We start from the raw sequence: 25,973 nt of genomic DNA on the forward strand, positions 1-25,973 counted from the left end.
CAGGATCCACAAGCCTCGTGTGAAATATATACACTAAAATAAAATAATACTGTAATAAAAATGTTGAACCCAGGAATTTGTTTTGAACTGGACTGAGTCCAGAAGATGGTGTATAGGCAATACGTGCAAAATAACATCCAAATGACATAATAAGTTCTTATTTCAGACTACCATTTGTATAGAAGGTGATAAATAATTTATGTTAACTGGAAGGTTTTATAATGCGAGGGGAGACATGTACATAACAAAGCTGTACCATTCAGTTGCAAATGAGTCTTTGAGCTTCAAACCTTGTGCAATTTTATTTTGTTAGTCAGTTTTTCCAGTATCTCATTATTATGAGTCTGTCTGCTATGCTAGTAAAAGAGAACTTATTAGAGGTTTGAGCTGTAAGTTAATATTTTCTGCCATGAAAAGACTGAGCTGCATAGACTCTGGACATTTAGAGATGTTTTCTCCAGTAATTGCTTTTATTTTGGCAAATACTTCCTAATAACATAAAATGATAGTGATGATGATAGAATTGGACTGAGTCATAAGTCGTTCCACCCAAAAGTATCCCCACTTCTGAAACACAGTTCCTTCATTTCACCAGTATAATTTAGCAGGGGGTAGCATTTTTGTTGCTGAAGTAAGATCGAATTGAAATTACCCAGAGATCTACCAGTAGGATAATTCTGCCCACTGCTGTGCTAGAAGACAGCAATTGTATTATTCATCCTGGCTCCGGTGTGGCTATACACCTCTCTGGCCCCTGCAGACCAACCTTTGCAGAATGAGAGGCCATGCTCAACAGAAGAAAATGGATGCCCCTGGTTTACATTATAACTTTTCCCAGATGGAAAAAGGTGTGTCAAAAGCCTCACCTTCTGGCGCCCTCGCCGTCTGAAGGGCATTCAGCAGTTGTAATACTAATAGCATAGCCCTATGTACGTCTACTCAGAAGTAAGTTCCACTGAGTTAAATCTGGCTTATTCCCAGTTAAATGTATGTAGGATTGCAGAGTCAATTAGTTACTTTAAGCAGAGTTTGAAATCTAGTGTCTGTACCTTTAAATTGATGAGTTGAGTTTCTAGACACCAGATTTTTAAAAAAATATCCAGGAACTTGGCAACCTTTACATTCTGCCCCATCTTATCCTATCTGTTCCTTGTCTCCCCAAAAACAGTTTAGCACAAGGCCTGTTTACAAAGCATGGGAGAAGTACTAGAGAATGAATGTCACCGGTTGCCTAGCAACCACCCTATGCTGGTTCCGCTCTCTCCCTCTGGCCTAGTCCCAGGCTCCAGCCTTTTAGCCTCAGTAGAATATGAGAAGTGGAAGCCATTAGCACTGTTTTGCTGTTTTTATGTTTGCATCCGTTTTTTATGATGCTGCTTTATTGTGGCTCTGAGTTTTTTTAAAATATTAAAAGAGTTTAAAGTAAATGTACTGCACCATAATGCATATCTATATCCTTAAGACTGTGTGTGTGTTACTCTATTAACTACAGTACCTATATGACTGTTCACACACATATTTGTGACAAACTAGAAACACGGGGAAGTTGCTATATTCTGGATACAATACAAACTTTATCTATGGCTGTTTCTTCATTGTTTGAATTCACTGTATTAATTCATTTTGCTGTATTAATTCATAGGATGTATTTTTGATACCGGCGCAGGTTATCAAAACAGCCTTGTCTATAGGAGGAATGTGGACTCCAAAACTAACTTAACTGGCTCCATAATTGTTTCTGGGCCCAATTCCAAGTGCTGATAAACCTTACATAAACCCAATTCCAAGTGCATTTGAAACCTTACATGACCTGGGGTGGAAGATGCCTTAAGAACTGCCTTTGCACATATGAAACCTACTTTCTCACTTAGGTCTTCAGCTGAGTCCCAAGCTCTGTCCTGCTGTCTTTTCAGAGAGGCCATAGGCTCAGCCATAGCTCTGGCATACAGAAGGTTACGGGTTCAATCCCTGGCATTTATATGTAAGACTGGGAAAGACCCCCATCCACAACCATACAGTAGCATTGCCAGAAAATTCTGAGCCAGATGAAGCTAAGAATGGTCTGACTCAGTGAGTTCTTCTCAGGTTAGATGGGTGTGTATGAAGGGGAGGGCTACTGAAGTCAGGCTTTGGAATTCTCTTTGCCAGGATGTTCGTTTGGCCCCCTGACTCTTGATCTCTTGCTATTCTGTAAAAACTTTTATTTCAGGGGGTTTGCAGATGAAGTAAAGGTTACTTGCGGCTGATACGTGCTTTGCTCATGCTGCTGATTTTATTTCTCTTCTTTTTGTATGTTTTATGGCAGGTTTTGGGTTGCATTTTTTTTAGGTGAAGCTGATATTTCTGGCAAGATGTTTTGAAATGTCGAAGCAGGAGAAGTATGTTATAAACATAAAACCATTGCCTCATGGTGGGGTGCATCTTGATTTGAATGTATAGAGCATGGGTAGGCAAACTAAGGCCCGGGGGCCGGATCCGGCCCAATCACCTTCTAAATCTGGCCCGTGGACGGTCTGGGAATCAGCGTGTTTTTATATGAGTAGAATGTGTCCTTTTATTTAAAATGCATCTCTGGGTTATTTGTGGGGCATAGGAATTCGTTCGTTTTCCCCGCAAAAGATATAGTCTAGCCCCCCACAAGGTCTGAGGGACAGTGGACCGGCCCCCTGCTGAAAAAGTTTGCTGATCCCTGGTATAGAGCTCCTTGCACACTTTTCTGCAGAAGAGCACATTAAAGAAGTGAGAAAGTAGTGCTTGCTTGTATTTCAAATTTTATGGTGGCAGCAAGGGATGCAGCTGCAAGGAAAAGGTTTATGTGCCACAGTGTGAAGGGCCTTCCCTATAGTTTGTGATGTATCCATCTTAATACCTGCAGATCTTTCCCCTTTATGTGTTTAGATGGTTACCCCAGAGCTTCTGTTTGGATTACTAGGCTTTTTATGACAGAAAAGGGAGAGGAAGGAGGAGACAAGGAAGGATTGTAGAAAAAGTTAATTTTTATTCATAGAAGTTTGTGTGTTTCAAATCTTGCCTCAGGCACTCTCATGAACAAGAAGAGTTTGGATTTGATATCCCGCTTTATCACTACCCGAAGGAGTCTCAAAGCGGCTAATATTCTCCTTTTCCTTCCTCCCCACAACAAACACTCTGTGAGGTGAGTGGGGCTGAGAGACTCCAAAGAAGTGTGACTAGCCCAAGGTCACCCAGCAGCTGCATGTGGAGGAGCGGGGAAGCGAACCCAGTTCCCCAGATTACGAGTCTATCGCTCTTAACCACTACACCACACTGGCTCTCCAGTGTGGAGAGTGAAGCTATAAAAGCTGACAATACTAAATAAAAGGGGATTCCATATATTTCTAATAGCACTGATGGTTCATCATGCAAGTTTAATTTTTCAAATTAGCAACTTAAAGCATGCCTAATACAAACTTATTTCCATACTGGCTCAAGTTGAATTGGGAAGCACCATAGCTCAGTGGTAGAGAACATGCTTTGAATTTAGAATTCCTGGCATCTCCACTTAAAAACATCAGATGGCAGGTGATGGGCAAGACCTCCCATCAACCGCAGTATACAATACTGGGCTAGATGGACAAATAGTCTTGACCTGGTATAAGGCAGATTCTTCTGGTTTTGCAACTGGCCCACACTCAGAATCAGAATCCATGGCTTGGCTTGGGTTTGCAAACTGTGTTTTGTGGTGGGCTTAGCAAACTGTGGTTTGGCATGTTGTCTGAATTCACTAACTATAGTTGTGGCTCTATCTTTCGAAGCCCCTGTTCCATGGAGGTGGCTGTAAGCTTATAAAGCTGAGAGGAAAAGAAATGAAAGCTAGCAAGCTGGACTACTTGCCTATCTTATATAGGGCATGCTGGTTCTTCCTGCCTAAGTGTAGAACCTTACATTGAAATTCATTTTGTTAGTTTTGGACCAATTCCCAAGTCTGTTATGTGTGAAACAGACATAACAAGGATGGAGGAAACTGTGGCCCTCCATATGTTACTGGACTCAAGCTCCTATCATCCTTGACCACAGACCATGCTGAGTGGGGATCATGGAAGAGAGTCCAGCAACATTTGGAGGATCACATTTCCCCCATCTCTGGTATAGGCAATACTGAGCCAGATAATCTGGAAGAATATTCTGACAGTAAGAGCTGTTTGACAGTGTGGACTCCCCTTCCTTGGAGGTTTTTAAGCACAGGTTGGATGGCTTTCTGTCATGGATGCTTTAGTTGAGATTCCTGCATTGCAAGGGTTGGACTAGATGACCCTTGGGATCACATCCAACTCTACAATCAATTCTATGATCTGATTTATCATAAGGATGCTGTCTATGGTCTAGTTCAGGGGTCTGCAACCTGCGGCTCCGGAGCCGCATGTGGCTCTTTTACACATTTGCCGCGGCTCCAGGGTGGATACTCGCGAGGGGAGGAGGCGCATTGTGCGCCCCGACACTCCCCACTGTGGCAGGCGCTGTACTGGCTGTGATGTCGCATGGGGGCAGTGCGTGCGTTAGTCACGCACCGTTCCGACGTCACCTTCCCGCCCGCTGTCAGATCAGACATTAAGGTAAGAAACAATATATGCAGTGTTATATTTGTTTTAAATGTCGCAATGGTTTTGCGGCTCCCTGTTTTTTCTCTCTTCGGAAACAGGTCCAAGTGGCTCTTTTTGTCTTAAAGGTTGCAGACCCCTGGTCTAGTTGGATACAGACAATTTTAAGCAACATGCTGAGTATCTTTAATATGATTGCAGATGCAAAGGAGATAACATACCACATTCTACTATATACACAATGGAGGTACACACTGTCAATGTTTATCATGAAGCTCAGCAAGTCTAGTGCTAAGTGCATAGTATTTAATCAAGCCGATTTGTTAGCTGAATATTCAGATGAAGCGAAGGAAGAAAGTATCTGGCTTTATTGCTGGCTTCTGTAGCACTTGGCAAAGCAATGCTATTTATTCAAGGTGCAAACTACTTTACCATCCAGGACCAGAGGTGTTTTAGGCGTTCAGTGTTCTCAAGGCCTCCCACGTGCCTTTTATTGCTATTACTTTCAATGACAAGGAGTGCATGACAAAGAGAAAATATTTTCAGTGTTCATTTAATTAGTTTGCAAATTTGCAAAGAAAAAGTAGGACTTTGGAATTCTCCCACTGTCTCGAGAGTGAGCTGAACCAATAATATTTTAAAGAAACCCCTTCCAAAGCTGACCACTGCCAAAACCAGTTCATTCCTGAACTTTGGCAGCTTTGCCATGTTTGAGAAATAGAAAGAGTTGCCACTGTGATAAAATTATTATCTGTTTTGCAGAATAAAGGTGGGACAACAGATTCAGTACAGAAGCAACATTAGAAATATATCACAAACAAGAGAGCTACACATCATTCTCACTGATCAGGTATTAACAAAACACAGTGGATGCATATTTATTTCTGTGGGGTATTCTTAAAGTTGAAAATCAACCCCTGGAAATTTTTTTGATATGGATTTAACAGTTTGGGTTCTCTTCCACTTGTCTCCATGTTCCAGCGCTTTAGTAGTATGAAGGGAGGGCTTGTGCACTGGAAGGATTGTGTATTTGTGTACATGTGCATGCACAAACATTGCTGTGTACTTTGTGCACAAATCCACACTTGGCTTGCATGAAAAACCCCAGTTTTAGAGGAACAGCTCATTAGGTATCAATAGTGGAGGACAAGTTTGGCTCCCTTAGTGCAGTGCTTTGCTTCTCTCAATAGAAGTGAATGGTTCTTACATACTTATTTAGAATTAAGGGGGTTCACTCAGGGAACACTGAGGAAGAGGTTAAATCTGCTCCACACCTTTGATGGAGTTCAGGGTTAGCCAACACAGTGTTTTCCTGATATTGTTAAGACTCCAACCCCCATTAGCCCCAGTCAGCATGGCCACTGGTCAAAAATACTGTGAGTCGTAGTACAACAAAATCTGGATCGTACCACGTTTGCTATCGTTGCTCCATTTATTTAGAATCAAGATTGTCCCTTTCTGTATAGTTACATACTAGGTTCTGTTTCTCAGTATGAGGGCTAGAGCATGAGCAGCTATCACTACCTTCTCCTGTAAGAAACTTGGTGAGCTTGTGAGGTAATAGGATGTTCATAAACATTCTAATTGTTTAGAAGAATGTTGTTAGCAACAATGAGAACATTAGCAGCAATGCACTTTAGCAGAAAAGAGAGAGATAGTTACCATAGGAAAAAAAACCTATCAATCTTGGGCCTTGATGACAGGAAAATACATGTGTTGTTGGCAGCAGAAATGGACAGGCGAGGGACCTAAAGACATGATATTGGGAAGCAGGGTGCAAGGAGTCGAAGAGAACAGGGACAGAGGATGAATTTTATATATTGACTTGAAATCACTGGACAAATTTTTGGCTGCTGGTCAAAGTTCTCATTTTTCCTCTAAGAAGAACCAATGTATTACTTTAAGGCATCTTATTGCCTCGGGACTCCATGCATACTATAGAACCATAAACTGGAAATGCAAGCTCTGAATTATGTTAAGCAAATCCTTGTCCTGCCAAATCTTACTCTAAAGTATATTTTTCTTAGCACTAGCCAACACTTAATTTCAATCTAATGGACCAACTGCAGAAACTCCATCTCCAGGAAGTCTTCATCCCCCACCTCTTTAGGCTTGAATCAAAGGAGATAAACAATGGAGTAGAAAAGAAAAACTCAGAAACTTTTGAAACCTCAGAAAGATTGTTTGGAATTTATTCCCTTTTTAACGTGAAGAGGTAACATTTGCACAAAAACGTATTGTTTTCACAGCAACAAGAGTTCCAAAGTTACAGAATTTGAACACAAATGCACACTCTGCACCACCACAGTAAGGGCAAGAAAACCAAAATAAAAAAAGGGTACAACATCTCAAGTTTGAGATGTGAGGCTTTTCAGAGCACATTTCCCATTCTTCCCTGAGCCACAGCTTAAATCTCAAGCAGGGGATGTTTCCCCCCCCCCTCAGATTTTGCATTTCAAAATAGGGGGCATTTAAGCAGACCCCAGTATAATTGCTGGGAGGGAAAAAACAAAACCCATTTCTTAAGAGATTTAAGGTATTTTTCGCTGACACACAAGTAATATTGCATTCTGTTTAAGAAAATACTCAGAATAACTCACATCATCCCTCAAGAAATGCATATATATATATACACAAATAACAATACAAGTCACTATGATCTACAGGGTTTGAGAAGGGATGAAAAGACAAAAGAAAAGAATTTCATCTCTCCAAGGAAAAAAGTGTTCTCAACAGGATTTTATGGTGGATCCCCAACAACTGTATCAATTTTACATTTCATTTCTTCCCTGTAGCTATTCAAAAGTGAGGTTCACTTTGAAAGCACATAACACTGCATTTTCCTATGTGCATCATTTTCCCTTGATACACCATGTCCAGACTCCTCATTTTGCTGCCTGCTCATGTGCCCTGTGGTTGGACACATTCTTCCCTCCACATCAATCCCACCATAAAAACCTAGTAAGAACACTGAAGGGGGATGCAACGGGGTCTAGGAACAGTCTCTCAAGAAAGCTTCCAAGCTAAGCTCTGGAAGGCTATTTTTCACAGGGTAGGGACACTATCTTCAGCCATTCAACATGCATGCTTAACAGTAAACTTCCAGCTACACGGGACCTTTGATTTCATACTAAAAGTGATTCCATACATTATGGTAGTTCAGTGCAGGCCACAAGAAATGCAACCATACACTGGTATTCTGTACAGGAGATGACTAAACCGCTTCCGGCACAGCGGAACACTGTGTCGGAAGCCAGAGCGCACGGAAACACTGTTTACAGACTACACAATGGAGCCAATCTATTATTGTGCAATTAATGCTGATTAGAGCCTCTTGTGGAGCAGCCATCAAACTCCAGGTGGCTGCTTTAATATATAAAATAATCCTAACCTCTTTGAAGAGACAGACCTTGCTTGGGTCTCTCTGCACATAATGTGGCATAAATCCTGGAGTCCCACTGTTCTACCCAGCTTCAGGTCCACAGTAACATTTAGAAAAAGAACTGTATCCTTATTCCTACTTGTTCAGAATCCACTGCACACAGTTTTGATTGGCCTGCAGAGTTTTTTAAAAATGGTTGCTATCTTGCTGCAGTGGACACAGTAAAAACCAAGCGACATTTCAAAAAACATTTCAAAAAAACTTCTCAAATGCTGCCTTCGTTGTGCAAGGTCACCAAGACCGTCTCTAGACTTCCTAAAAAGTATTCTGTCACAGGTGGAAAATTGTATCACATCAGCCCAAATGTTTGCTAACCTACGATTAATTCTGTAAAGAACATGTTCTGTTAAAACAGAAATTGGTGCTGTTTGAGTACTGGCAGAGTTCATGCCAAATTTGGGGCAAGTGAATTTTGCATTACCTATCAAGTACATTTTAAACCAGGGTGACAGCTAATAATAATTTAAGGAACTATATTAACTGAGATCAAGTTTAGCACAATTTATAGTTTGTAAAGCATATGCTGAATCAAAAAAATACCTATACACTAGTTATTATGTCAAAAAACAAAGAATTATATTCATTCATATCATGGTTTGTTGAGACTAAAGGTAGTATGCTAATATTTTAATATTTGTGTCCAGGAGACATTATATAATCTTATTAAATTACATATATACGGACATTCTTCACTGATTCTATACTGCAGGTATGTTGTTGTAACATTACCATTAGCACAATTTAACACAGAGCTTAACCATGCTTATACTGAATCATGGCCCATAGAAATATGTCTTAACTTCTCCCTATGCAATTCCATGGCAATTCCTGCTTCTCATTGGTATACATTGGATGAACCAATGCAGTTTCAGGATTCAACAATAAGTTTGTTACAACCAACAATATAACTTCTGTTGTTTTTTTAAACACAATTATTCAGTGCTCTGTAGCGAAAAGGGACAAATTTACTGATACACCTTTTTATGTAGGAAAGAAGAGTCTGCCAAAATGGCATCAAAGGGAATAGAAGATGCAGCTACTCTAATCACTGATAAAAGAAGAGCACAGAGCTCCTCTAATCACTGATCAAAGATTACACCCTCTCTCCCTCTTCCCGTGTTTTAAAAACAAATACACAAGCAAATTCAGCTTGCATGCTGCAGATATGGGTGCATGCTACTAGAAACCCATCAACAGCTCCTTCAAGTAAATGAAAGTCCTACAACCCAACTTTCTGTCCATGTGAAATGCTGCAAATTCCATAGTGGAGGGCTGGCCTCCACTAAAAACAGCAACTATGTGTTCCAAGATTTGACTGTTAGTCTGAAAAAAGATCATGTTTAAGTCCTAGTATTTCATGATTACTTGCCACATTCCAGCCACCTCACTATAGTGCAATTAGCTTACTTCACTGGAATATACTATTAAGAACAGATATAACCCACTGATAATACTATTTACTTCCCCTCTTTCAAAGGAGGATATTAGTACAAATTCTCTCAATTTCCTATATTTCTTTTCTTTTCTTTTTTTAATTAGAATGCTTTTGACTATGTGTGTAACATTCCAGTGACCTAGCTCATGGTGAAGTACCTTAATTTCATTACCCCTAAAAGTTTTTGAGTGAAAACCAACCGCCTTTATATAAAATTGTAAGGGCAAAATGTAAAGAGACTGTTCCAAGCCCACTGGACCCACAGGAGGATTAATACATTCAAAAATATTTTACAGACATTTACAACGAAGTGCAGAAAGAACAATACTTCCGTGTTAAAAAAAAAGACATGTATAAAAAATGACACTCACTGTAAAACATTCCAAAATACAAGAGACATACAACTATTACAGAATACAACCATTGAAAAGCAAGAGATTTTTTTTCCACCCCCACTCCTTTTATTGGCACCAGCAGCAATTGTGTCACAAAGGCAAATGCAGAGAGTGCTTGACACAAAATCCCAGGAAGACAGTACAAGAAAAAGGCGTAATACAGAGTTTGCCAGAAGCATGCCAGAGTTCAGCACAAGAAAGCGCCTGTCACAGCTTTCACCACCCCTGCACCAGCAGAAAGGGTTGCACATTTTGGAGACAGTGTGCAAGAAGTGTAACCGGATAGCAGCAACATCAAAAGCTAACTCACTTAAAGCACTCACATGTGCCACACACGCTCCTGGGCAGACCAGGAGGTGGACATCAAGAGAAGATTTGGCCTACCCTAATGGCTAAATACTGAGCTTTGAGATCAGTTAACTTCCCCTTTTGTAACAGAATAGGGAGAGTCACAAAACACCTATAATGCAAGAGCCACACATGCCAGAGAGCAAAATTATCTCACAATAAAAAGTGCTTATTGTTTCCTGACCATTATTCTAATGCCTCAGTACAGAAGAGCTCTCTTCTCTACTATTCAAGTTAGCCGACAAGTAGGGAAGGGAGGCGACATAAAATTTCATAGTAACCAAGCAAATACTGATTGCAGATTTGTTTGAAACATGCAAATAGAGTAAGCACGGCTCCACTAGCATGCATTTACCTATTCCACGGGAACCAAGGGTCAGCTTAGAATGGGCAGCTGACCATGAACACAGGTCAACGAGAAGTGCAGATTTCTATTCGTTCCAAGACTGCACTTCTCCGCTTCCCCCACTACCATCCAATTACATTCTATTAAAATCACATTTCCCCCCCTTTTCAAATCACCACCATTTTCCACATTATGAAATGCCAATCTCTGCATGAATTCCAGTGTCCGAAACATGCAGTTAATAGAATTATATCTCTACCTCAATGGCAATTCAGAGTTTGCATGAGGACAGACCAGCCTCACAGAGGACTGCCAAAGTCTGGAACTTCTCTGATTAAGATACTTCAGCTGGAATCTAGGGACTGAAACGTTTTTATCAGCTCTGAACACATAAAATGCTGGCTTCTGATTATTTGAAATATTTTCCCCCAGCACTGTCTTTAACTATTATCATAGTTCATGGTGCTTATATAACACAAAGGCCAGAATTAATTCTTCAATTCATTATTGCTGGATTCTACTTTGTAGAGATTACAGTATCTATAGACACATGAATAGGTATATGTAAACAAAGACACATGAAAGAGTCCTGATCTTAAATTTTAAACATATAGAGATTCCTCCAGCAGCCTCCTATGAAAATACACATTAATTTCCCATACTCTTTGAGTGATTAGCAAACTTATACATTCAAGTTAATTTTGAAGTCAGCAGAGAGCCAAAAATTGTCTGCTTTTTGCCCTGACCAGCAGGGAACTAGAACTAAAAGTTAGATGGCTTGCAGGGAATGTAGGACAGGTTTCACTACAATATTAGGCCAAGAATAATTATTGCTAAACTGAAATTAACAAGGTAAAGAGCTGGTGAAATATGCTAGACCAAGTTGGCAACTCCAACTGCAATCAACTTCTGCAAGATTGTCAGTCTCAAGACAACAGAGGCAGAAGCTCAACACAAGCAGTATTCAGAGTCTGAACTCTTAAAAGTTACCTGAACAACCACATCCAATCTCTGATCAAGCAATTTAATCAGTGCAAAATTCCAGAACTCTTTGTTTCCACAGCCAAATGACTCCTATCCAGTAGTTACAAGAAGCTGTGTTTTCACATTTGAAAGACTTGCTTAATACAAAATGTTTTCCAGAGCTTACTTAAATCTTAAATCTCTTTCATTTTGCTTCTGGGTGGGAAATGTCACACAAATACAGAAACTGTACAATGCTATTGGGTGTACACAACTAAAAATAAATAAATGAAAAAACATATCTTGAATGATCCTTCAATTGGATTTTTTCATACTATTTAGAAACATTTAGCCAATGGAAGGGCAACGGTTCAGTTCCTACGCACAACTATGGCTATATAATTTAATTCTACATAAAAAAATAAAATCTAAACCTGTTTGGCTTGGAAGATTCCACAACTAGAATCCAGTCTGGCTTCTTATCAAGTGCTATTCAAATTTAATCACCAAAAGGTCAAAGTAAAAGTCCGTCCAAACAAGAGTTTGTGGCACAAATTGAGTCTATCGCTCTCTCTCACACAGAGACAGGAATCAAGTTTAAGATTAACCAGAATGCCCTCAACAGCATACAGCTTGGTTTGTCAGCCCCAGTCCAGAACAGCAAAGCATATATTTTGGGAGAAATTTCCACAACCTGCCAACACCAAGATCACCCAGAGTTAAAGGCTGTGAAAGACAACAAGGAATGTATAGCAGGCATGGTTCAAAACGTATCAACAAGGTTTTGATGTTTTGCTATTCAGACACCATGTCGGTGAGAACTAGAAGATAGTTTTGCAGGTGAACACAGAAATCCAGTCAATGGACTTCTTCATACCATGCTAATGCTATATTTAATTCGCTCAGCAATGTAGATTTTACAGACTAAGGGTTGCATCCAGCTACGTTCTACTCAGAGTAGACCTGATGAAATTAATTAAGCTAAGTTAGTCGTGTCCATTAATTTCAATTGGTCTGTTCTGGGTATGACTAGCAATTTTTAATTTATTTGAACCTACCCAAGAAATCTTGAACTGGGTGTCTGTGTTTACCTGGACAGCATTCAGAACAGCAGCTTTGTCTTACAAACCATAATGTAACCCCACCACCACATAACCCCCTAATTTCCTCCTGCACACACGTTACACAGTGTTACAAAAGTTGTTATTACTGTATTAATATCCTAGTGCTGATAAAAACTCCCCCATTATCTGCACAAGAACCTCTGACTGGACATAGATAAAGGGGACTCCAAAAGCCATCAGCTGGCACATGAAAAAGGAGTCCAAAGGATTTTGGGCTACGTGGTGCCCAACTGAGGAAACTGTGTTTTGCAGGAGCTGGCTTGCCACCCTAACTCTGTCAAAGAGGTGGAGCGAGTACTGCATCACCCTGCCAAACAAGGAAGCAGAGCTACCTGGAGTCCTCTCTGACGAAGTTGAGATGGAGTTTGCACGTCCTGCACCGTCAGCCGCCATGTTGTCCTGCTGGGTCCCTTTGCTGTCCTGGGGGGGGGGGGGACAGGCAAGGAAGGATGCAGTTGTTAAATTTATGTAATTTAAAAGTGAGCAAATGCAAACAGACAAAAGGTGGTTTTATGGTTTTAGATCCAGGAGAAACAATAACCCTAGTTTATTCAGGCATATTCCAGACCTGGACACACATTCTCAGTATATCTTTGTTATTTATCTAACTGCTTCTTCAAGTAAAGCCATATGGAGGGCATGCCTGGGGTTAGCTGATTTTAACCAAAAATAATAGTATCACATGTATCGTTTTTCCATAGTATTGCCTTGAAGAACTACTTGCCATAAAACCAACTGCCAAAAAATTAACTGCATAAGTAAAATTAATTCATGTTACTTTGTAAATGTAATCATTGTCCAGTAGATCAGCTATTACATATATTCTCAAGGCAGAATTTACTTTCCTGCATATCCATGTTTTAATTATTAAATTCCCACTCTTTGGGTATGAGTACTTTTCAATAGTCCCCTGATAAAAAGAACCTATTTTTATTATCCAACACCATAAATTGGATTTTGGATAGACAGAAGTAAATATGAATGGCAACGTGCCTATTTGCACACCACTGGCACAGCTTTTCATCTCCTTTTTCCAGACATACTGCTGTCTTGGTTTTGGTAAGCCAACAAATTTATAAAAACAACTGATAAAAAGTTTCCATTATGTGTTCTGTTTAAGAGTTTACAGCTAATAAAGGCAGGCAAGATCAATGCACAAAGGATTCAGGAAGATTCTGCAACACTGCTCTCCCCCTTCCAAACAACCCAAAGCCACTTCCCAACATAAAATGGCAAAGCAGTCTCATCTGGGAAATGCAAAGAAACAGCCTACCTTTCCTGACAGAGGGCCCACTGCCGGTCTCTTCCTCTGTGCATAACCTGAAAGTCTGTAACAGTAGTGAGGCTTGCAGTAGAATTTTCCTGCAAATAGAGCAAGAGGAAAATGGTAATGAGAAAGACAAAAGCTACAGTTTGTCAATGCCGTGCAATGCCACAGTTCCTCTGTATCTCCTCTGCCCAAAATACATGGAGACAATTATGCCTCAAAGATTTAATTCACGTTAATTTCCTCCTTTCCTGAAAACCAATGGATTTTCCATAGGGTGCCTGACAGCCATTTACCCAGCACCCAACCAATAGCCAGAACATCCCAGGGGAACTTGCGTGGTATCGCACACAAAGCAGCACTGTATGAGGAACAAAGGCTGCATCACATGGAAATCTGGCAGAAGTGCTGCGGAAAAGGCAAGAATGAATGCAAAGAGGAAAGGGCTGGGCATTAACTCCAAACAGACCGCTGCTTACCAAGAATTGGCCAATCCAAACAGAAATCTATGTACCATGGTCACCCAGGTGATTTCTAACTACAAATATTCAAAAGTTATCATCTCACAGATGCAAATAGCCTATGGTATGGTGTTGCAAGAACTTCCAGTGTGTTGCTGAACCTTCTAAACAGTATTCAAGGAGAGTCCTGTTTACATGATGCTGCAGTTGTCTAGTCATGAGTGCAAATACAAGAGCAATGGCTTCCCACTCTGAGTTTTCCATAATCTCTGGCAGCACACAAAAATCCTGAGCATGGAGAGTTCAACTCCCAGTTCAACCAGCTTCAGACTGCAGTATTTACAATGTGCATTTTAGTTTCTACAAATACCTCCTGCACAATCATAATTTTGGATGGTATATCTGAAGTGGGCCAAACAGTGATGTAATGATTTCCTGTCCATACTAAAGATATATGGAATCCTGAAGGTTATTTCTAAGTCAAAGGGCTGAATCCAATAAAAGCCATGTTGTGATCTCAATGACTTCTGCTTGCACAATGGAACTCCCTCTCCTTCTTCTACTCCCTGAGTTCCCGCCCCCCCAAAAAAAATCTGTCCCAGAAGCCTGTGGGAACCCCCAGAGAAGATTTGGGTATGGGGACACAAGTGGGAGGAGGAGGAGGACTTCTACTTGTTATGCAAGTAGAAGTCACCTGCACAACAATTTTGCTGAATGCAACCCATCAGTTGAAGCTTTTGCCCATCCCCTCCTAAGGCAAAAGGTACATTTCACTTACCATCCACCAGGTCGTAGGCATAAGAAGACAAGCGCAGGGTTGTAGCACAGTATTCGCATTTGAAGCAGCTGCGGTGGAAGAATTTGCCTTCCGCACTCAGTCTTTCCATCACGTAGACACGCTTGTGGCAGAAGTAGCAGACATCACTGCCTCCCACATTCGGAGGGAATTCTTTTTTCAAGGAACCCTAAAGCAGCAAGAACAAGGAAAGGTCTAGACTGAGTCACGAGCTTACTTTTACTTCCACTGTCGTGCGATATGTATTCATTAGATTGTTTTGGAATCCTTCAATGGGAAACGGAGGATGTTTGAGCAAAAACACTAGGCAGGCACCTATGGATAATTCCAAGGCCCCAACATGAGGAAGAAAAGGTCAGCCAAGGAACACACTCCGTAAGGTGTAGCATCCAACCACCTGAAAATAAAGAGTCTGGCGGAATATGGGAGAACTGAAGGATTTAAAAATTCTTTAATTCTCTCAGCTTTATCCTGTCTCTAAAATGGGTATAATGATGACGACATACCTCACAAAGTTGATGAGAGACACCAAGTGTACACACCTAACAAATTGTGGAAATGGTCACACAATATGATAGTAATAATCCTCCTCCCACATTACCACTGACGCTAAGCTCCAAACAACCACTGTCAAATGATATCTCCACACATTTACTCCAAAGACACCAAAGCTTTCAGCAACAGATCTTTTGTGTACTATCCATTTTCTTTATAGCAACAATTCAAGAACCCACAAAGGGAAGTGGAGGAACAGGCAAGGAAGTGCTTACATCAGCTACCTTTAACTAAACACTGAGGGAAAACTAAAGGCTCCATATTACTGAGGATCTAAGGAAGAGCTGTCTAACTTCTAATCACAAATACTCATCACCTTCTGAACATCATTCTCTTACCAGTTCCTTCTTGTCTAGAAGGGTTTTGGGTTGGTCTTTCCTTTGAAGCTGATTGGCTATTTGCTCAGCCAATGAGCTCACGCCACCTGTATACATCTTTATATACTTCTACCAGATGAAGGTAATGAGGGTGGGGGGAGGTAAGATGGATGGGGAAAATGAGGGAAAAGAGAAACAGTATAAATTCAGGATGAAAACTACGAAAGAAAAAAAATGGCAAAAAAGGTGCAGAAAGGGGTGAAACCATGCCAAGACAGTGGACAACACAAGCGTGTGTGGCACCAGCCAAACAAGTGATCTTAGCAACCACTGGTGTGGGCAGCACTAAATAAAATTATTAGCAGTTTGTAATCAGCCACTCTAAGACCCTGGTCAGAGACTTTCTTTTGCCAGAGAGTCGTTGGAGATGAAAGGTGTTTCTAACCCCATCTCCCACAAAGGTTTCCCATAACAGCTGCCATGTTCTTTCCAAACACCATGCTTATCTCTAGATTGACAGCTGAACATAGTCCTGCCATAGGGTCATATCTAGTCCATGAGCTGCTGGTTGTTGACCCCCTTACCCAAACAGAAACCCCAACAATAGGTGACTAAGAATGCTATGGGTTCAGGGATGAGGTAGCATGGATTACCCATATTGAGATATCATGGCTATTTATGATATCCAAAATCAGACTGGGGAATTACATTGTCTGGGGAAAGGATATCTGGAGGAGAAGTTAAAAGGGAAAGAGGGGTGTAATAAATTTGCATGCTCAGATATATGTTCTTTCTTGCAGGGCTGCAAAAATACTAGTGTCTTTAGCCACTGTGTGTTTCTTCATCCCAGTCTCCCCAGTTGGATATTAAGTCCGCTATCTCTTTTCATACCCCATCTCAGGTTGGAGGCCAATGTGCAGACACTGTAGTTTCAACACCAAGCAAGCCTTTTTCTCGCCAACATCCAGCTTATGAAGAATGCTGGAGAACCCAAAAGCTTGCTCATTATTTTGTTATATCTTGGTTGGCCTTAAAAGGGTATTTCCTTACTATGGAACTTGCAAGGGGAGTGTCTTATGGACCAACATGGCTGCCTTTGCTTATTTTTATTTAAACAACATGATTGGTTTCAACTGTTATTTAAGCAGCAAACTGTGTAACACAAAAAGATAACTAGATAGGATTGGGTTTCAGAAATATATTGGGGGGGGGAGCACAAGCCATTAAGTTTACAGAACCTTAGATACTGAGATTCTTCACACACAGTCCCACCTAGCAAGTCATATAACTGCACCCCCCCCAATTCTCCCTTAGGTTTATGGGGAGAGGAAGATGCAGCGGCGTAGCGTGAGTTGTCAGCACCCGGGGCAACGCAAGTAATTTGCGCCCCCTAACCCGGGGCAAGGCAAGTAATTTGCGCCCCCCCAACCCCTAACCTGCGAGTTGCCGCTGGCGCTGCCGCGCAAACAACGCTGCTTGCCTGGAGGAGGATGGAGGCAGAAGCAGCCGCCGCCTGTGGCTGGGCCGAGGGGATGGCGGCGGCGGCAGGGTGCAGAGGCTGCCCGTGCCCGGCGTTGGTGGCGGCGTCGGCGCTGCTGCAGCGGCTGCTCCTCCTGCGAGCAGTGAGCGGAGCGCAGCCACAGCGACGGCGGGGGGCGCGCGCGCTAGGGCGCAAGGCTGGCGATGGCGGCGGGGAGCCCGGCGGAGGAAGGAACTTGTCCCTTCCCTCTGGACTCGCGCCCCCCCCCAGATGTTGCGCCCGGTGCGGCTGGCACCCCTGGCACCCCCCACGCTACGCCACTGGGAAGATGGATGAGGGTTGCCTAGCCTCTCAGCAAGGAAGCAGAATATCAAATTCAGCTCAAGAACCTTTGACAGTTTGCCCTTCTCAAAAACAACAGATATTCCACTTATTATAAGCCAATGCACTTTGTACTGAAGAACAGAGAGTAAAACCAACAAGTCCTTCTACAGTATTTACCTAAGTAGATACATTATTAACAACTAATGGGCCTTTCTGTTGGAAGAATAGACCTAAGGGATCAGAAGACTGGTCAGGCGGAGGGCCTGAAGTCAACAGGACTCTCAACTGATATGGTATTTCAAATTGCAGCTAATTGCTGATAGATCTACACATTTTGAAAGATCCATAACCCCCATGAAACTGTGTAAATTCTCGTGACTTCTTTTAAAGGTAAAGGGACCCCTGACCATTAGGTCCAGTCACGGCCGACTCTGGGGTTGCGGCGCTCATCTCGCTGTATTGGCCGAGGGAGCCGGCGTACCAGAGTAGCGCACGGAAACGCCATTTACCTTCCTGCCAGAGCGGTACCTATTTATCTACTTGCACTTTGACGTGCTTTCAAACTGCTAAGTGCGCAGGAGCAGGGACTGAGCAACGGGAGCTCACTCCGTCATGGGGATTCGAACCACAACTTTCTAATCGGCAAGCCGTAGGATCTGTGGTTTAACCCACAGTGCCACCCGCGTCCATGACTGCTTTTAGACCCAGGCAAAAACATTTCTCTTCAACCAGGCCTTCTGTTAAACAATCTATGGCCTTTTAAAGGTGGTGTGTGTGTTGTTGTTTTTATTATGATTGTGTTATGCTTTTTGTGTTTTTATGTTGTAAACTGTCCTGTGATCTTCATATGATGTGTGATATATAAATTTAATTAAAAAATGAACAAGTCATTAAAAAAACCAATCTGAGCCATTGACCACAACATCTTATGACACCAATGAATTCCCTAAGTTTATTACATACTGTGTGAAAAAAACGCTTTATTTCATCTGTTACTGACAATTTCATTAAGTGAGTTCTAGTTTTATGAGAGGGGAAAACATTCCCACATTTCCCCCGCATCATGTATTATTGATGGCACAGGTGTTGGGGTAGTGCATTCCACATCTGTATTGATATTCTACCAGCTTCTGAAGGCACACTTGTTTATACAGGCATTCCTTTCATCTCTTGACCCAAGTCTCCTGTTTTAATTGCTATGGGGTTTTAATGCGATAGTTTTATTCCATATTTTAATCACATGTTTCTATTTTAACATTTTAATGGGATGGATTTATTGTGTATTTCAATTATGGTACGTTCTTCATTATTCTGTATTTCAACAAGGTTGTGCAACTGGTTTTAATGTTTTGTAAACCACTTAGATGCCATGTAGACATTGAAAAGTATATAATCATCTTACAACCCTATATTGTGTCTCCTTTAGTATTTCTTTTCTAAATTAAAAGGCCCCAAACATACAAGCCTTGCCTGGAATGCCCTCCCAACTTCTTGACTGGTATTTTGGTGCCTCTTCTGCACCACTTATCCATCTCTACAATATTGGAATTTGTCTTTCCACAGCTGCTGCACCAAGTTTTGATTGAGCTCTCCACCGCAGCTCCAAATTGTCATTCTTGGACAGTCTCAGCCAGTTTAGACTCAATCAGCATTGGAATGTTTTGTTCCAATATGTATCACTTTACACTTATTAGCACATTTTTTTGCCCCTTCACCTCATTTGGAGATGTTCTTTTGGAACTCTTCACCGTCTGCTCAGGTTTTCATCATGCTCTATAAATTGGTGCCATCTGCAAAGTTGGCTTTCACTGATCACTTCCAGATCATTTGTGGGCAAGTTACACAGTCTTATTGTCTCTAAGACAGCCTCTTCTATTTTTTTCTTTTGTGTGTGGACTGTGTGCCAAACAAATCTCTTCAGCTACAGACTTCCTCATAGACTGTCCCAATACAGATCTTTGGGGGATTCCATGACCTATTTCCAACAATTGTGAGAATTTTCAGCCTATTTCTACCCTAGGTCTTGTTTATGTATGAGAAGAGGGGACAACATGGGAAACCAAATGAGAGGCAATGTGGTTGCTTTGTCAGAAATAGGTCTATTGTTGTCCACAAGTTTTCTTTTGATGGGAAGGCCTTGGTTGGCGAGTCCTTCTCTTCCCCACTCTACAAGCAGACAGAGGGGACTATGTGCTCTAAAAGATGGTGCTTCTTGCCCATGCTAAAGATTATTACATTTGCCTAATATCAATTTGAATCTAATCCACCTCTCCCATAAAAACTCTACAGAATTCTCAGAGCAAGACTACATTGTTTAAAAGGAAATATTAGTTCTACAACAGACAGGTGTCCACATTCTCCATGCCCATCTTGAAGAATTAGACAACATTCAGTGACACAATGACCAATACAGTATAGCTCTTCCTATAGAACAATCAGAAATCCCTTAAACCTTAATCTAGATGAGGCAAGCAGCAAGCATTTCAGTATTCACTACGCTGTTCAAAAATCAAACCACAACTAATCTGTTATATTATAAGACACACAAAGCAATATAGTGGTTTGAATCGCATCCTCAAAGTGAAGCAGCAAACAAGCATTTATTCATCATGTAGCTGTTCAAGGGTCACAGAAAATCCAGTGCTAGAAACAGCTGTTAAGAGACAGACAACACAGTGAATCCCACTCTTGGCAACAATGAAGCCTTATTGGTGGATCCTTAGTAGCCAGAAATGGCTGTTTGACATAATCGTCCAGTTCCAACATCACCATGGTTTGGTGGTCAGTAGCAGTCTGCATTATTCCACTTCCCTTCCCCGCATAGCAAAAGATATACTGGGAAGCCATGGTTAAACTAGCAGGTCATGATTACTGCTAGCCTAATTTTGTTTTCATTTGAGTGACTCAAACCACAATTTGAACTTTTAATTGCCAACTTGAGAACAAATTATAGTTAGAAGTGATTATGGCAGCACCTGTTCAAAACATTATAATAAAACCAAGATATAGCTACGGAGGAAATGAAAGTGAAGTGAAGAAGCCCAGGGAAGATGCAGGAGAAAGCAGAGGAAGAAGCATTTCAGCCCACAAAGGACTTCTGATGATCAAACTATGGCTTGGTGATTCGGACCCAACACATCTCCCAACTGGGTGAGTGCATTCCAGGGTATGCCTTTACTTATCTGGAGGCAGAACAAGCCAGTTCTGGATGAGACATACAATATTCTTTGTGAAACATTTGCTAGCCATTGCTCTCTCTCCTACCAGACAATCAGTAACTCCGAGGTGTAAAGGATATGCAGCATTTCCAAATTCACAAGCCTTGGAATAGCCAGGGTACAGAGGAATCCCAAGCCTTTCTGCAGGCACACAGGCTAAGCTCAGCCACACCCAAGGCAAAGAGAACTTATTAGCCTAGCTTTATCCAGTGCGGCATTCTCAAGTGGCAGGAGATGGAATAGGCCAAAGATGTGCAACCGGGTGCAGCCTCAAGCCCCACACCATGCTACCTGTCTGAGGGAGTCAGAGGAGGGAGAAGAAGGGCGACTGGAAGAGCGGAGGTTGCGGGAGAGCTCCCACTGCTCAACAACAGATCGACGAGATCGCTCAATCTCTGGCTACAAAATAAAGATGAGAAAGTCAGAAGACGGCATTTCAAAATAGGAGCTTTTGGGAAGGGGCAGGTGAGACAGGCAGCAGATATCTTGCAGCTTGCAAGTGACGTAGGAAAATTGTCGGCATGCTCTACTACTTTTAAACTCCCCAAAGTTCAGAACATTGATATTGGGGGGGGGGGATTGGTGGAATACCAAATCCATGTACTAATTTCAGCTGTGAATGACCTTCCTGATGCTTGTCTTTCAAGTTTTAGAAATGAATGGATTTATAAAGAACTGTGGGCTGGATGCATCCTGAATAAAATACGAGGAATTCTATTCCAATCATGAAGCAATACCAAAAATTCCTAATAAGAAGGTTGAAAAGAAACAACTTTCTAAAATTTCTGCATGGTAGAAGAGACTGCAAGACTGTTAAGCAAGACACATGTCAAAATGCATGTGCTTGCATTCAATAGTCTCTTTTTACCCCATCATTATTTTGTTTGGCAAAATGACTAAAGGCAATTGATATTAGACCTTCCAGAGTTTAACAAGATGAAATACATTATAACAGCCCACGCAGGGTCAGAAAATAAATTCTGATCAGCAACTGATGATATATGATTGAATATTGGCACTGACATACATGTTTAAAAATTAGAGGACGTATAGAAAGAATGTATATATTGCTTAAAGAAATAAACAAGTTTTCAAAGCCCATTTGGTTTATATATAAAGGCTGTTCTGGGGTTAGTTAACTTCCTGGTTTCATTTGTTTTGGGTTACTCTTTAGCATGCTAATTTTATAGAACCTTGCTTCTGAAACCTAGTTACGTACCGCAGACGCTTTTCATCTCCAGACTGGCTAAGTAACGCTCCACCAACACTTCTTGAATCTAGCTGAGTCTTTCAATACAGATATAGAAGTGCAAACTCTCAAAAGCCCCTTTAAGTTAGGAGCTTCTTCCCCACATATGCCACACATCTTTTATTAGTGCTAGACGAATCTATGCAAGATTAAGTGTTGATTCAGCAAGCAGGAACAGTAAGTTAACAGGAAAGACGGAATAATGAGTTTGGATGTTGTTGTTTTACCCAGGGTGATTGAAAGTGTTCTGCTACAATGTGATAGTGTACTCATCAGCCATTAAAACAGGACATCTGATGCCAGCCATGTTACAGCCCAAGCAACCTTTCATTTCCCATTCTACGGAACGGCAAGCAGACACAAAGCGCCAGACAGACAGGAAGGCAGTCACCTGATGCCTGGTTGCTGGCCTTTGCTCCAGGAGGGCAGCCAGCTGGCTTGCCCTCTGCTCAATGGTAAGCGTGCGCTCTGGCACACGGTCATCTGAAAAGAACTGGTGAGGTCTCTGCAGAATAATGAGTGAGGGAAAATGAACAAGAGAGCACAGGGGGAAAATATTCATGGAAAAAGCATGACAGTAGGAAAAGAAACAAAGCTGAAAATAAGGTCAGAGGCAGTTAATTAGATGCTTGTGCATTAAAAAAAAAGTGGGACGCAGGGGCAAGGAGGGGAACAAAAGCTCAAAATCCTCTGGATGAAGGCTGCACACATACACACACCCCGCAGATGTGACATACATATAACACAAACCATTTACGGTAGCCGAATCCAAATTAGGTCTACTCTGGAAGTCACTGATTTAAATAGGTTTACCGCTCAGGAAGCATGCAGAGGGCTATGACCTTTGGAAGCTGTGGTTTATGAATCCTACAGCAGCAGGAAAATGAGCCAAGATTGTGCCGCCAAAGAAGCCATAATTTAGCTGCTGTGAAATACAGGTGTGTCACAGGGATCTGGAGAGGGCACTTGCTGTCTGTAGTGACGCACACTACTGAGAGGTAGGGAGTGAATAGAGGCAGGGAAGCCCGGCAGATGCAATATCGACACAGGGACAAAACCTCTGGGTTTTCCTTCCTCACTTCCCTCGCTCCAACTTTTTAACCTGGTTGTTTTGGAGACTGGATGCAATACCAAGCTAGTGGTGAAGAGAAGGGTCATGGAAGGGAAACAATGGCAAAGCCATAGTTCTCTGTGAGGGGCTAGTGATGTTTAACACAAAATTCTCAGTATCCTCAAAACTGTATTGTGTAGGGTTCCTTTTCAAAATTATTTACTGTGATGAGCAGCTTTTAGAAATATATTCAGCAGGCAGACTGCAGCATCGATCCATGCCTTTATTATGTCAATTCATTCTCTTTCCTTGCATGTTCTACTTTGGTTCAAGCTTATTCCAGTTAATTTAGTTTTACATGCTTTTGTGGGCGGGATGCTTAAAAATGTCCCTTTCTCCCTACTGTCATGAAGATTTATTTGTGCATTCCATCAGGCTATGTGAACTGTTTCTATCCCAGCTTTTTTTTTTTTAATTATTATTATTATTATTATTATTATTATTATTATTATTATTAATACTCTACCCATCGGGCTGGGTTTCCCCAGCCACTCTGGGCAGTTTCCAGTCCACAAAAAACCATGACAAAACGCCAAACAACAACAACAGTTGTGTAGTTCTTTTATCTCCTTGACATCTGATGGGAGGGTGTTCCACAGGGAGTAACAATAGTTTTATTATTTACAAAAAGAACTTACAAAGAACTGGTTCCTGCATGTCTTGTTTTCCTCTTTCTGCCCCATCCCTTTTTCATTTTGTGTCATTCCTTTTAAAGTGTGAGCCTGAGGGCTAGGACTGTCTAGCTTTTTATTGATCTGTAAGCTGCTCTGGGAGTTTTTTTGGCTGAAGAATGAGGTAATAATGATTCAGATAGATGGATAGATATTTTCCGACACATCAGCAGGCCCTTTCTACTCCACTATAGTATATTCTATTAAAGAGAAAAATGGGGAATGCCAAATTCAATGTGCTAATATGTGCCCGACAGAAAAAAAAACATACTGCATGATGCTCAAAGTGATCACAAGCCTGTCAAGCAAGTAATTCTGCAAAGGCCACACAGACACAAAACCACTATTTTTACGAAGCATTTTCAGTAGAGCTTGGCTATTAGTATTGTGCTGGCATATGAATAGCTCTCCAGCCTTCTCTTACCACCCCCAGCTTGCACAACGTTCTCCCAAGAGTGCACACACCCTCTTCATGCTGCTTTTGCTCATGCTATTTTACCCGCTGCTGTCTGGGACTCTGCTCTCCAGCTGGTTCTCCATGAGGTTCCCTGTTTGCCTGCAGGCAAAATAATGACCTTGACAAATCCCACACACACACTCACAGAAAGATAGCATCGTTCAGTTAGGAGTCACCCTACAAGAGAAACATTAAAACCACAGTCCTGGAAAAGCCACAGGAGGTTTGCAAAGATCATGTGGCTGCTGTGAAGAAAGAGGTTTTGTGCCGAGCTGTTAAAAACAATACTTTATACAAACTGTGTTAGTAAATGGTGACAACAGCAATAAATATCCACACAGTGATACACGTGGTGGCAGAAGAAGGAACCGCTCCCAAGAAACCGTAAATTGTTCCTTGGAAAATCCTAGTTTTAAAAGTAATATGAGGAATAAACTTTAGAGAACTTTAGAGGCAAAGTGAGATATGTCCATTGAGCTTAAGTAATCAAGTCTGTTTTTAATTCAAAGGTTATTTTGAAGAGCCTGGGCTCCCCTAAACGTGCACAAGAAACAAGGCTCCCTGGCCTGCGAAATCCACAGTAGTATCCTACGATAAGACAGACCGTAATCTTCCCTGCCCCAAGAATGCAGACACCTGGAGGCAGCTCTGATTATCCTCTATACACACAGGTATAGTTTTATAAAAATGTAGCTCCCAGAAACTCACAAACCTGCTCATACTTCATAAGACAAAATAGGTGTGTGTGTGTGTGTGTGTGTGTGTGTGTCCTGCAACTTCCCAGTTTTGTGAGTCAATGCAACTACATATGAAATATAAAACACCTTAAAAACAAATAGTTTACAAGACTGAGTGGTAAGTTTCCCATTTAGAAGCTAACTCTTCTTGCAGATCAAGCAAGAGAAGCTGACCCAGTTTTTCCAACTGTAAGTAAACCATGTTCTACGTTGCGGACATCAGAATAAGTGTGCCTTTGTGAATAATACTATTTTGGCCCTGACATTGTGGAGGGAACTCCTGGGGCAAACTGTGTACCATGATTCACCTAACAAAACAAACCCAGTTAGTGAATGTCCTGCACAAGGACTTCCCCCTTGTGCAATGGGTTTCCCCTCCTCTCCACCCCCTGCTCCCCCTGAAATTGGCTGGGGAGTGGGGGTCAGGAGAACCCCAACAGTAGCACGCTGGGGAGGAGAAGAGAGAAGGAATTATTCTTTTCAGCAAGTTGCAATGCTTGCACAAATGGAACGTTCAACATGGCGCGATACCAATAAAATATGTAATTGATGTTGAGATGAATTGTATGACTGCCCTGTATTGTATCAGTGTATTTTGCACTGTTATCTAATTTTATTATAAAAACTCAAATAAAACCATTTATTATAAATTGACTCAAGGCCCCCACATTTTTGACACAATCATGTAACTGGGGTGCCTGATTTGAACAAAGTATTCAAC

General features: G+C 41.5%; 1 protein-coding gene and 1 long non-coding RNA gene across 12 annotated transcripts in view; one reads left to right on the forward strand and one right to left on the reverse strand.

The window, feature by feature from the left end:
• Nucleotides 1-25,973, reverse strand: part of MICAL3 (microtubule associated monooxygenase, calponin and LIM domain containing 3) — a 190,885-nt gene that overhangs the window by 57,860 nt on the left and 107,052 nt on the right. For 5 of the 9 annotated variants that reach the window (XM_082241384.1, XM_082241380.1, XM_082241379.1 and 2 more), the window contains 7 exons: nt 24,558-24,614; nt 22,668-22,781; nt 21,319-21,426; nt 16,027-16,134; nt 15,116-15,302; nt 13,883-13,971; nt 12,942-13,029 (listed from right to left, as the gene is read on the reverse strand). In XM_082241384.1, the coding sequence (XP_082097510.1) occupies nt 12,942-13,029; nt 13,883-13,971; nt 15,116-15,302; nt 16,027-16,134; nt 21,319-21,426; nt 22,668-22,781; nt 24,558-24,614 (751 nt within the window). The remainder of the gene's footprint in view (nt 1-12,941; nt 13,030-13,882; nt 13,972-15,115; nt 15,303-16,026; nt 16,135-21,318; nt 21,427-22,667; nt 22,782-24,557; nt 24,615-25,973) is intronic. The other 4 variants (XM_082241382.1, XM_082241383.1, XM_082241385.1 and 1 more) reach the window with 1 other exon arrangement.
• On the forward strand, nt 326-25,278 carry LOC309542535. Of its 3 annotated transcripts, none has more exons than XR_014224285.1 (3): nt 326-848; nt 5,319-5,406; nt 25,025-25,278. It is a non-coding gene; the product is annotated as an uncharacterized lncRNA (long non-coding RNA). The 3 variants fall into 3 exon arrangements; XR_014224286.1 differs by lacking the exon at nt 326-848 and adding an exon at nt 1,265-1,422; XR_014224287.1 differs by lacking the exon at nt 326-848 and adding an exon at nt 1,440-1,981.

Source organism: Podarcis vaucheri, assembly GCF_965113315.1.
Source record: "Podarcis vaucheri genome assembly, chromosome: 10".
In the NCBI taxonomy this organism is placed as follows: domain Eukaryota; kingdom Metazoa; phylum Chordata; class Lepidosauria; order Squamata; family Lacertidae; genus Podarcis; species Podarcis vaucheri.